Source organism: Pterocles gutturalis, unplaced genomic scaffold (assembly GCF_000699245.1).
Source record: "Pterocles gutturalis isolate BGI_N339 unplaced genomic scaffold, ASM69924v1 scaffold6218, whole genome shotgun sequence".
NCBI lineage: Eukaryota > Metazoa > Chordata > Aves > Pterocliformes > Pteroclidae > Pterocles > Pterocles gutturalis.
This window is the reverse complement of record NW_010122850.1, coordinates 23,119-36,389: the sequence shown is the minus strand read 5'-3', so window position 1 is coordinate 36,389 and position 13,271 is coordinate 23,119. Positions and strand designations below refer to the sequence as shown.

General features: G+C 36.0%; 1 protein-coding gene across 1 annotated transcript; it reads left to right on the top strand.

Moving 5' to 3' along the window:
• Positions 1–29: 29 nt before the first annotated feature.
• Positions 30–12,237, top strand: TMEM19 (transmembrane protein 19). Its single transcript, XM_010077667.1, is given in 7 exon segments — positions 30–202; positions 5,770–5,883; positions 6,962–7,099; positions 7,441–7,479; positions 7,482–7,685; positions 8,780–8,989; positions 11,860–12,237. Coding segments are annotated over 7 exon segments (999 nt in total). The 5' UTR covers positions 30–72; the 3' UTR covers positions 12,024–12,237.
• The last annotated feature ends 1,034 nt before the right edge of the window (positions 12,238–13,271 follow it).

Below are 13,271 nucleotides of genomic sequence, written 5' to 3'. Positions count from 1 at the left end.
GAAGGAGATAGCGGTGTTGCTGATGCGCTGCGTCTTGTGCTTCCCCACCAGGTGTTCTCCCTCTGGCTTCCTATGTCCTATCACGAGGAAGATTTCTTCAGAGAGTACCTGAAGATGATGGCGAATATCGTCGTCCTGAACTTGCTCATTTGTATTTCTCTGGCTTTCTGGATCGTGTCCATAACTGCCAGTACGTACTACGGTAGGTCCAAAGGCCGGGCTGCGGAGAGGCCGGCACGGCACGGCGAAGCGGGGAGCCGAGTAGAGCTGCAAACCTCTGTCCTGACAGTCGCTAATAATGGTTCAGAAGGTGTTAACAGCCCCTGTACCCTCTACAGCTCTGCCCGGGAATCCCGTTCAATTTAAAGTGTTGCTATCCTTTGTGATTTTTCTCCCTAAAAGAAAGCAAATAAGATGAAAAAGTGAAAAGGAAGAGCAAGCTGATAGCAGTCGTTATCAGGGGAAGTAGTGACAGCACAGGAGGAGTGCACCAGCCGTCAGAACAGTTTTTGGAATGCACATGCAGCCTTTGAACAGGGCGCGCAAGAAGAATTCCTTCGTCAAGGAACAGAGAAATGGGAAATGGTACAAGAAGAGAGGGATGTGTGCATGGAGTCTCTGGCATGGGTGTATACAGTCAGCTCTGTGTTCAGGCAACTCAGGCAGGCTGCGGGTTGTGTGTAGTTGGAGGATGCTAGTACTTTCTGTGGTCTGTCATTTCAGTTACAGGACCATTTTTACAGCAATGTGCAAAGGCAGCAGTACTGCCTTCAGCATCAGTTCAAGCATGGAAGAGTTGCTTTCCCAGGACCCACAAAGACCTGTCCAGTGTCATTGCAGTGTTGCTGAGGGTGCCTAGGGATGCAGTATGAACATCCTCAACTGCTGCCCAGTGTCACCTTGGATCCTGAAAATGCTAGAATAAATATCCTACCCATATAAGCTGACTTTTGCAGTGGCAGTTGGATGTCTCTGCTCAGTGTTTTTCAGTGCTTTGGGTTTTAGGATGGGGTATTAGTCCCGGTACAGCATTAAATCGGTGTTGTCTGAACACTTCTCCTTTGGTATATAGGGAGATGTCAGACATATAGAAGGTATGCAGAAGCAGGCTTCACAACCAAGTTTTGTTTGTGTCATTTAGAGCTAGCCAAGTTGGATTTATACACACAATGTATTTAATACTTAATACTCTGTAGGCATGGCTCTCGTTAACAATTAGCTTTACTTGAGAAAAGCTTCTGAAGGTTTTTTTTTTTTTTAACAAAAACAGTCACTTGAAATCTCACTGAGATGTTTGTCAACTTCAAGTATATTTTTGAGAGCCTTACACTAAGTTCGAAAGGATTGAAAGGGCTGATTGTTTAGAAAGTGGTTGTGCCACTTTCACCTAGTAGCTTTCTTGTCATTTTTCTGGTAGTGAAATTCTGTCAAAGTAGTGTAGTTTAGGATATAATCAATAGCTTTCTTGTCTCTCAGACTGCAAAGATGGAAGACTTTTAAACTGTAGCATTAAGGAACAATTTATTCTCAGACTTTTAAATTTCAGTATTCTTTAAGGTGTACTTTTGGTATCTTTTGCAATGAAATTTGTGTCTTCCAATTTAAAGTCAAAATGAGGTGATAGAATGTAAAAAGTTGTATGAATCTTACTGCTAAGGCAGTAACTTATTGCATTAGTCTTGTGATTTAAGTAATATGCTTTTTAACTGGACAGTAACAACTCCTGTATTAACTGCTTTTATTTTAGTGAGTGTTCTGGAATTTTAGAAGGAAACAAATATGTTTAGGACATTGATAAATTGTCTCCGTAGAAGTTAAATTGCTATGGACACTAGTGCTTCATGCAATAGTGTGGAATTATGAGAGCTGAGTGGGATATTGTTGCCCTGTTCTGCAAGCTTGTTTAATTCAGATTATAGTGACTTGAATGACTAAGCAAAGGGAACAGGCTGGAAACTGAAGAAAAAAGCTTTTTAGAAGGTACTGTAGGTATTTTAATGAGAAAATAGTTTGATTTTTTGTTTTCAGTTTTGTTTGTAAAAGTAAACCATTTTTAGTTTTGAAAACCAACATTTTTTTGTTTGGGAGTAGTTCAAGTGGTCTGTCTTGGCAGTTTAAATTTAACAACTGCCAGTGAAGAATATCATTATGAGTAATCCTTTCTTGTAAAAAGTTTTGAGTTTGACTAATTTCCCATTAAATACTTCAAAACTTTCAAAGCTGGGTTTATTTTCTGTGTAGCAAGGAGGATAACAGGTAAGCCATTCTTCACAGATGTTAATACTGGACCTGAAATGAATTATTTATCTTCAGTTCCAAAAAACAGTATACTGTCCAAATACAGAAGCTTTGATTGTGTAGAATTGTTTTTATATGAAAGCAAGGAACTGGCAGATTTAAACCGTGCAATGTATTGTAATTATTAGCTCTGTGAGAAAACCAATAACCTACAATCAAATATTTGAATAGATGTAACACAGGAGGCTGTTTGATTAAATTATCTTAACCAGTAAACAAAGTAAAGAGGAAGCTCAGTGCTGTCTTGTTAATTTTGCCACCCCTAAATTCACATGTTGTAAACCTAAAATCCATACTCAAGTGAAATTACAAGGCAAGACTTGGGTAACGTGGCAATTCTGTTGCAGCTGCTGTCAGAGAACAAAAGTTGGTGGAAAGGATTCCGCCGCTATGCGGGGCACATTAACTCATAGAAGAAGGAGGGTATCTCCTAGCTTAAATATCTGACTTCAGTCTATGATGAATATACCATGCCACAAAGAAAATAATTTCTCATGCAAACATCTGCAAGCGAAAATAAATTCTCTTGTCATTAAATCTGTTTGATTGCGTTGTTCTAGATAAAATTGAGAAAAAATAAGAGAAGACAGTGGAATGTAGAAGTGGGAAAGAATTAGTTTAGAGAATCCTCAGAGAAGAAAAAATTCCTGAGTAGATATGCATTACAAGACATGAAATTGTTGGATGCAGCTTGCTTTTCAACAAGTCTCTGCAATGCACCAGACCAAAGTGTGAAGTTAGTTATACTGCTGCCAGGTTGGGAGGAGGCTGTGCATGCATGCGGGTGCGGTGGAGAGGGACTAAGCAAAGCAAAGAATGAGAAGTCTAAATCATGCGTGATTCTCAGCTAAGCCAAATTTTTGTGTAGAAACAGTTGGGACAAGAACTGCATTAGATAAATTCAGGCTCAATTGAGGATAAATGTTTAGGTGGAAACCAGACTATATAACATCTGTCTTGTATATCACATGGTTACCTTTCCTTAAATACAAAAATTTTTGTGTATATTGTTCTTTATTAAAATTACGATTTGGGGAATGCAGTGGCTTACTGAAATAAGCTTAATTCTTTAAGTGTTCCTAGTTTCCTTTGAATGTTTCTAGAACTTGCCCTTTTGGTGAAAAATTGAGGACTAAAGTCATAAGAACATCCATTGTAAAGGTAATGGATGTGTTCTCAATTCCTGAGGGATATAAATTCTGCCTGTTGAGGTGATGGGCTCCTGTGGTGGAGAGAGGGAGCCAAGAGCTTGGTTACCGTGGATAAAAGTGATCAGATAGTGATGCGAGAAAAGATAAGGAGAAGAACAGAGAGCAGCAGGGCAAATACATGTGTTATACCAAAGCTGTCTATAATTAATGTCCTGTATGACCGAAGAGGTCACTAGCTTGTTTCAGTACAGGTGAGTAATCATGGGAGGGGAATTACACCACGCAGGTTATTTCATACATTCTCATCTTTTTTTTGGAAATTAAACACCTTTCACTCTGTCAAAAAATTAATAGATTGATAGAAGTTGTAAAATCATGGTGTCTCTCTGCCCTGAGTACTGCATGCACTTGCAGTTGTCTCATTTCAAAATGCTCACAGCAGAACTAGAAAGGAAGAGTGAGACAGCAAGGATTATCAGAGCGGGTAACAGCATCCATTTGGAGGACTTAAATAGGTAAACATATTTTAGCATAGAGAGGGGACATCTATATAGGTCATGAATGGCAGGAAGAATGTGAATAGGAAATTGTTATTCAGTTGCTCATAAAATTTAGCAGATGTCCATTGACACTTGAGGCAGCGGGATCTTTGTTCGGCTTTTTGAAAGGCCTTTTTCAGGTACATGTAAAACCAGAATTTGGTTCTGTGGGTGGATGTGGAGATGAAAATTATAACTGTTTTAAAAAATGGATTGGGCAAATATATGGTGGATTTTAGGAATACCAATGTGAAAGTTCCCAATAAAACAGGGAAGATCAGTCTTTATCTGTTCCTTGGGCGCTTTCCATGTACATGTGCAGCTCACCACTGCCAGATGGGATTCTGACTCAGACAGATGTTTGGCTTGATCCAGTTTGGAAGTTCTTGTATTTTCAACCAAGTGTAGTGTGGAAACAATCAGAGCACTTTGGATACCAACAAAAGAGGAATATTTCTTTTTTAAAACTGTAAAAGAAGGCCAAGCATCTAAGCTTCCTTTCTTGTATTGTGTATATTACCACTAATGCTGTGATTAAACTGATGATTTGTTCAGACGAGCAGAAGGACAGAATCAGTGTATAAAATAAATATATATATGAACTGCAGGACTTCCTGCCAGTTTTCTTAGATGACATTAAGTATCACTGTAGCTCAGCTAAGCACTTAAATATATTACCGAATATGTCTTAAGTTTTCCAAACTAAAATAAAAAGGGTATGGTAATAATATAAAGCTATAGAAACTGTCACAGCCATTAGCTAGCTTATATGAATGTTGATGCCACCTCTCCACATAGACATGAAACTACTTCTGAAGTCTTCTCTCAGCCAAGTAGCAGCAGTCCTTCTATTAGTGTAGTGTAAAATTCTAATTGATAGCATAGACAACAAAGTGACAATATTAGGCACATCCTAGGAATAATTCAGAATACACAGATGATGAAAAAAGGGATGAAAAAGGTTGCTTGCTTTACATAACCAAGAGCTACCAAGCTAAATCTCTTGATAAACAGGAATGACTTTTCCTAAAAACACTGGTATTTGGGGTGACTTGAAAAACAAGGTAAAGCTTCTGATGTATTGTACTAATTTTCCTTCTATTACAATGCTAAAGAGCATTAGTAACTATAGACAGTGTTGTTCATTCCCTTTATTGTTACCATCTTTTCTGAAACTTCATTAAAAAAAAAAAAATTATTTGTTCCTATAGTTACCAGAGAATCAGTTATAACTTGATCTGTGAGGGGACCTCTTTATTTACTTAAAGTTGCTTTGCAGTCTCTTTACATGAGAGGACTGCTAATGTTTCACTAACTGGAATTTTAGCTTGAATTTTATTCATATTTGAAACAGAGTTCTACATACCTTACTGTGGCTGTATGGGGGTTTTCTTCCTAAAATATGAATTTACCTGTTCTATCCAAAGCAGGTTTCAGATGGTCTTAACATTTTGAATGTTAATTTTTGAAGTTTATAAAAACCTTTCAGAATGGAAATATCACTATGTTTATTTCTTGTTACATTTGCTATTTTTTGGTAATTAATTTTAGTTGATGTGATTTTTTTTTTTCAGTGAAAGCTGAATAGAAAAATTGAGTAGATAATTGCAGATATTTTGGTCTTCCATTCATAAGAATGTTTTTCTTCTGAAGGTTAAAAAGTTTTAATCTCTAATAAGATCAGATTTTAAATATATACTAGAAGATAATGACTTTTCAGATATAAAGACACTAAAAAGGCTTATAAGGATCATCTGTAACCCTTTTATTTGATTTATCAGGTACTTTACGACCCATTTCTCCATGGCGATGGCTTTTTTCAATCATGGTTCCACTGATGATTGCTACACAGGGTTTTAAGAAGAAGAGTCTTGATCACAGTGGTGCATTGGGAGGTATGTTTTTTCTGAGGCTGTTAAGCTAAACATTAAGTAAACTAAATTAAGGTCCTTTTTATTGTACCTAATATTCTTTTAAGACTTTCCTACCTAGTTCTGTTATAACAAAAGTATAAATGTAAGCGTACATACCTTGAATTTGTGCTGATTTTTTTTCTCACACCTGTTTAAGTAGTCAGGTTAATTTTTTTGCTGCTGTCTGTAATTCATTTGATTAATATTGTCATTGGATTTATATAAACCCAGAAGATTCTTTTAAACTTCAGTACAGTATGCTGTTAAATTGCTTGTTTTGTTTTAACATATAGATAATGAAATGGCAGAGGCAATGGTAAAGAAATACCATAAAACTGAGCTGTGTCAGCAGCCTGCCTGCCTGCCTGGTAGGAAACCAGTAAAGATAACGTGGTTCTACTTTCTGTAATATGAGCAGCTCTAGGCATTTTTTCCTCCCAAAAGTAAGAAGAAAATTGAATCTGTACTTCAAGCAAATGACCGTTTCAACAAAGTTTTTCTTGACCATGTGAGAAAAACCCCAATGTAGTGTGCAGTAGTGTTTGTTGAAATCTGATGCAGGATTTCTGGATGAGATGCTAATACACTTGTCTTGTGACATTGTCTGAATTGATAGGCAATGGAAAGAAACAGAACTTTGACTCATTTCTTCCCATGTCACCTATTTTGCAAATATTGTTTTGTCTGTGAGTTAAGGTACAGACACAGTAGTTAAATTTCAATTAGATATCCTTTGGCTTTTTTTTTTTCTTTCATTTTTGCACAGTATTACTGATCTGTGGCAAGAGAAGGTCTTAAAAATCACATTATGAGTAGCAATAAACATAGCAATTTAGCAATAAAATTTAGGAGAAAATTATAAAGATAACAGTTTTTTTTCAGTCAAGATTTATTTGGAATTCTCATACAGGTATTAGGTGCTTCAGTAATTCTCTTACTGCATGATTGTCTTAGGTTTATTATGAAGATACTTTTCATATTCAAGAGATTCAAAACAATTGCTTTGCAAAGCAGGCATTGTTACATGAAGGAACTGTATATACTTTTTTTTTCTTTGTAGGATTAGTGGTTGGATTTATCCTTACAGTTGCAAATTACAGTTTCTTCACTTCTTTGTTTGTATTTTTTGTTACTTCTTCAAAACTTACTAAATGGAAAAAAAATATAAAGAAGCAAATAGATTCAGAATACAAGGAAGGTAAGCTGTAACATTTTAATTCTTTCTGATCCCTTATAGACAATAAATACTGGTTATTCCTCTTCCTTTCCAAGGGTCAGATGAGATGTAACATCCAGGGAACACTGGATGTAGGGAACACTGTTGTTGTGCCTCCCTTCCACCCACATCCCTAGGGACATTAGCAAGCAACTTTGCTTTTGCTTCTGTTCTGCTTAATAAATTACTGTCTAGTTTCTGTTTTGAAAGTGTGTGTCTTTTTAAATTTAACTTTGTATATGTGTATTTTGCTTTTGTCTCACGCTGTTGCCTGTCAAGATATTTTGCCTGAAAATACTAAGGTTTAGTTTTTGTCACTTCAGGTGGACAGAGGAATTGGGTGCAAGTATTCTGTAATGGTGTTTTTTTGCTATCTTGTATATGATTGAAAATGGACCAGGTGAAATTCCAATTGACTTTTCAAAGCAATACACAGCATCATGGATGTGCTTATCCCTTTTGGGAGCTTTGGCATGCTCTGCTGGTGATACATGGGCTTCAGAAATTGGCAGTGTTATGAGTAAAAGCAAGCCTAGGTTGATAACAACCTGGGAAGAGGTTCCAGTAGGTAAGCTGTTATCTGTTCTACATGTTCCTAATATTTTGCTGATCTGTTTTGAATTATGCATCCAACTTGAAAAGTTCCGAAAAAGCCCCAGAAAAACAAACATCAGAAATCTGGGATTAGAAAATGTTAGGAGGAGTGCATTCACTGAAATGGAATGTACTCAGTTGTGTTTGTGCTGCATCTCTTTGGTGAGATGTACCAAAACAGCATCCAGGGAGCTAAAATTGTTCTTAGTGAATGCTGTCACTTCTCACCTCTGTCACTATAAAAAGTGTTTATATCGCCAATAATGTAAAGAATAAAAGTTATCAACAGAATTTTTCAGACATTAAAATTTTAATCTGTAGAAGAATATATATATATATTCAATACAGACACTAAAAAAAAATCAGTTCTCAAGCAAATCACTCATTTCCTTTAATATCTTACCAACACTGGGTAAAGTGAACCTTCTGTCTGTCAAACCTAGTCTACATAGGGGATGACATTGGTACCTTAAAGCAATGTGTCTTTTTTGAGTCTTGCTGGCATGTTGATCTGAGTTTTAGATCTTGTAGGATAGGATATAAATGCATGGGCTTTTTTTTTTTCTCTTCATAAGCGTTCTTCAGATTTTTATTCAATGAGCTGTCAACCATCTTCCTTTCTATGGATTTTGCTCTTTCTTTTAAATGTGTTGGTGAAATATGTCTTGTTATACTTCTTCTGAAAGAGGCATTGCTTTAATAACATGTACACCTCAAGCTCTGTATTTTTTTGACCAAATCCTTTTTATTATCCTGCCCCCCACACCTTACAGCACATACCAGATGACATTGAGAGGTGTGCTATCTGATTTTATTTTATTTGGTGCTAGTGAGTATTTCTAGATAGCTAGCATTAGAGACAGGAAAAGTAATAGTAGTAGGTTGTAATGGTACAGGTTAAGCTTCTCAGCAGCATAATGGGAATTGTAAATAAAAGCTGTGATAGCAAAGCCTTGTGGATAAAAGGGGGAAAGATCACTATGAACATAGTTTTGATTTAATATAAAACATTTGAACAAACTCTTTAAGAAAAAGTTTATAAATCAGTTTCCTATTTGTTTGATTTAGGTACTAATGGAGGAATTACTGTCGTGGGCCTGCTCTCAAGTTTGCTTGGAGGCATGGCAGTAGGTATAGCCTATTTCATAACACAACTCATTTTTGTGACTGATCTGGAGATATCTGCTCCGCAATGGCCACTTATTGTGTTTGCTGCAGCAGCTGGCTTGCTGGGGTCGCTTATTGATTCATATTTGGGAGCTACGATGCAATACAGCGGTAAGATTCTCTTTTTTGGTTGTGTTTTGTTTTTTTTTTTTCTCTCCTACTGTGTCCTAAAAATGGACTTGAATTTCCAGAAAGGCTGAGGAGATGATTTTTAAATGGAAAAAATACAGAATTAGCAACACAAAAGACAAAGGGAACCAAAGTGATGGAAAATATAATGAAAACAAGAGCAAAGGCAGTTGGTCCTTTTGCACTTTTTGATTTGTTTATCTTATGTTACTGTCTTGTTGATGTCTGAAAGAGACTAGATATCTCCAACATGTTACCTTGGAAGAAGCAATTGCTGCCCTCTCCACTTCTGTGTATCTAATTATGGTAAAATTTTATAAGAGAAAATGTCAGCATAATTTTATCCATTCACTCAGATTAAGTTGTCACTGCAGAAGCTCAATTTCTAACTCTGAAGACTTAGCAATAGTCTCAGCTTTAAGAATTAAATAAGAAAAGCTCCAGGAAAATGTGCACAATATTTTATGTTCTGGTTTTTTTTCACCACTTAATAGGGTACTGTTTCCTGTAAGTTAAGCTTATCATAAACCAGCTGTGACTTCAAAAAAAAAAAATCATGTCCATTTAAAAAAAATTGTTGGCTGGCTGATTCTAAATTATTTCAGTATTTATTTACTCATTGCCCTTAAGGATCATTGTGAATAAACACTACAGAAAGCCTTTAGGCTAAACTGTAAACTTACCCTATGTTTAAAAATTGTTTAAAGACCATATCTGACACTATTCTGTTTAACAGCTGGTTTACAGAGAGAATTTAAGTTTTCAGATTTCGTTGTTGGAAGTCAAGGTTTGAATGTGCAGACGAACTGCCTGAGACACACAAGTCCTTTGATTCACAGTGAGAACTGCGAACTGTTTTTGATGCTGTGGATTTGGCTTTCCAGCAGTTTTTATGTTCTATTCCTTGTAGTTCCAAGGAAGTCCAAAATATAATGGAGTGTTTAACCATTTGAGGAATTTTTAGATACAATATTTCTGTACTGAAAAGGAAACATTTAAGCACTCACCCAGTGTTTCATGCTCCTAAGGAGGCAAATGCATTAAGAGAATGTGGTAAACCTAGCTAATGCATGCCTGCCTGCATTTATCAGCATCTGTTTCTTCTTCACTTGAGATATTTTTCCATGCTCAGCAACTTACTTTGCTAGCTCTAGCAAGTATGCAAGTTACACAATATCTTTTACAAATTCATAAGCATGCCGATCCATAAACATGAGTATGTATACCTTATACACATTATACTATGGTGTATATGCTGTGATGTAGATGAAATAGTGCTGCTCATGTGGTGCATACTGTTAGGTTTTGTGTCCCTCTTTACTTTAACCCACTTTTCCAATCGCTACTCAATGTGGTCTCATAAAGAATACTCCACTCTCTCTGCAGCATCTTGAAAAGAAATAAATATAGCAGTGGTAATAAAGAATTGTGTCTTTTTTTGAAAACATTATGTTACCACTGTTTATCCCTTCTGTCAGTGTTTTTCGTGTTTGTAATCTTCCTAGATTTGGTTAACATAATATCTATGATACCCACTGTTTCTAAGAGAAAGTCCTTCACTTCCCACACATTTATTTGTTTGAATAGATGTGCAGAATTAGATTCATATTCTCCCATGTTATCAGTCTGAAACTGTACCTATTCTGTAAATAATCAACCTAGTTGAAAGACTTACTGTTATCCTTCCTGTTTGTTTATGCTCTGAATCTCTGCTTTGTGTGCATTTGAGGTATATATTTATAAAAAATTATTCCCAGTTTTTCTCTTAAGAAAACTCAGGACTTTCTAAAACATAGCAAGTGGTAAGAGTTAAACTATCAGGCTTTGAAGTTTGATTTTTGTCTAGCTCTTTTGCATTACCCAAAGCTAGGCTTAAATGTGTGATTCAAAGGTAACAGTAATACCAGCCATTTACCTGCCAAGCAGGTTTGTGGTGTGGAGTTTTTTTGAGTTTTGTTTAAGGTGCTGAATTTTTTTTTTTTGTAATAAAGCGGCAGCTCAAAATGAAATTTTCATGTTGTGGGTATTAGCAGGTATTCAGATCTACAGAGAAAAATAATGTTAATATGAAATGTACTGATTTCTTTTAGAATGTTTCGTCATGTCAACCTTAAATGTGAGCATATGCACATACCGGGTTATACTTCACTATAGTGTGAGTTGGCCTTAAAATCAAGCATGCTAGAATTTTATGCTTTTATCCACATATGAAATAATGCAGCTGGACAAGACAGAAAAACAGTGAGTGTACAGTGACAGCTAATGAAACACAATGGTAGAGTACTGACAATACAAAGGTAGAGCAAGAAATGGCTGAAGTACTAGGAAAACAAATCCAACTGCTGGTAGTATAAAACTGCAGTCTAAATAGAAATGATAAATTCAACCTCTGTAAAGAGCTTGTTTTCTGTCAGATCAAGTAATAATGTTATTTCCATAATTTTCCTTTGAAAACAAATACATCTAGACAAGGAAATACATGTTGCTAATCAGTTGTTTCTGCTCTGTTTGAAACAATGTCCTTTGCCTTAGAATAGCTCTTGGAATAGTTTTTCCTGTTCTGATTTAGCATGTTTTATTCCTTTCTTTGCTATGAAACTACATAGAGACGCAGCCCTGACAGAAGTATAACTTTTCAAAAGAAAAAACTTCTGACGTAAAGTATTGCATTTATATCCCGTTCTTTGAAGGTACTAGATTAAACTAATTTAGTTTAGTCTGTTGATGTCTTTTCTTGCAGAGGATTAACAGAATAACAGTAAACTAAACTCATAAAGTTGCATAAACTTGGTTACTATGTTTCTTTTCAGCTTTGTTGGCTCTGTAAAATGAAGTCTTTTATCTTTTCCCAGGTTTTGACCAGAATATCGGCATGGTTGTCAACCACCAAACAAACGACTCCAAGCATATATCTGGAAAACCTATATTAGACAACAATGCAGTAAATCTTTTTTCTTCTATAATCATAGCTTTGGTACTTCCAGGCGTGGCATGGTGTTTCTGGCCCAGGGGTTGAAATGGTTTAAGATTTTCTGCATGTGATTCAATTATGTTTAGTCTTACTCAATGACTTTGAGAAGTTCTCTTTGAACTCTCTTGAAGAGAGGGATCTGAAACTTTTGGAGAGCCAAAGGACTTTCCATCTCAACTTATTAAGGCTGTAGGCTTCCTGTGACAGCTGGCATCTGTCAGGGCAAGGAAGGGGTTTTGTCAATATGCACTTGCTGCTCTTTAAATGGATGTAGATCATTGCCAGGTGAGGTGAAGCACTTCATTTATCCTCATGGAGCTGAAGGGTTGGCGCCTACATTCTCTGCAGTCCCCAGCATCTGGAAGGGCAAGAAGCTGGAAATAAAGTCTAATCTACATCAATCAGTGTGATAGAGCATTGTGGCTGTTGTCCGAGCTAGACACAAAGTACACTGCAAATTTATGTAGGCAATGATAACACAGGTGAAATGAGAGAATTCTGGTATTTCCATAATCTACAGTATGTAAGGTTTCAGGAAAATATTGGGGGTGGGGAGAGAGAGAAGTAAGCCTTGTTGCCTATTCTGTATCCTGATACTATCTCCACTTTCCTGAGAACAGGGTTGTTAAAAGTTATGCTACTACATAATGTTTGAAGCAAAAGACTAAATTTAAAATAAAACCTCACTAGTTTTTCCAGTAAGAATAGTAAATGTGCTTTTTTGACATCTTTATTTCAAAACTAATGATATTTATGAAGATTGTCAATACTGTGGTACTTATTAAATTATGTGAAATTAAAGATTACTGTTGTGAATTCACATTAAAATCTTTAGAAATAGAACATTTTTTCCATGAGCATAGAATTGTTCCATAATGTTTACCATTCTGACCAAACTATACTCTCGTTTCCCATTTTTTTTTGGGGTTGCTATTCAGAGATGATGGCCTCAACAGAGAAGCTACAGAGTTTGTCCTTGTAGCGAATGGGGAAAGTCTCACAAAGCATTTCAAACTGGGAATTTAACTTCTGGTGCTAAGGATCTTCTGTTAGGTGATTCCTTCTTCCATCATTAATTTATAGAAGAAGTGGAAGTAATTTAGCCAGCACAGATTGTATTTAAGCCTTAGAGATACCATCATAATAACTGTCACTGTCAACATTTAGAAGGTAGAGCCCATACTGTTAACTTGTAAAGCTTTTTCATTTTAACTTTGGAGATAGGGGAGTATTTTGTATTAAACATCTGATTTTTTTTATTAATGTCTTGTGTATGTTGCCTATCTTAACTCA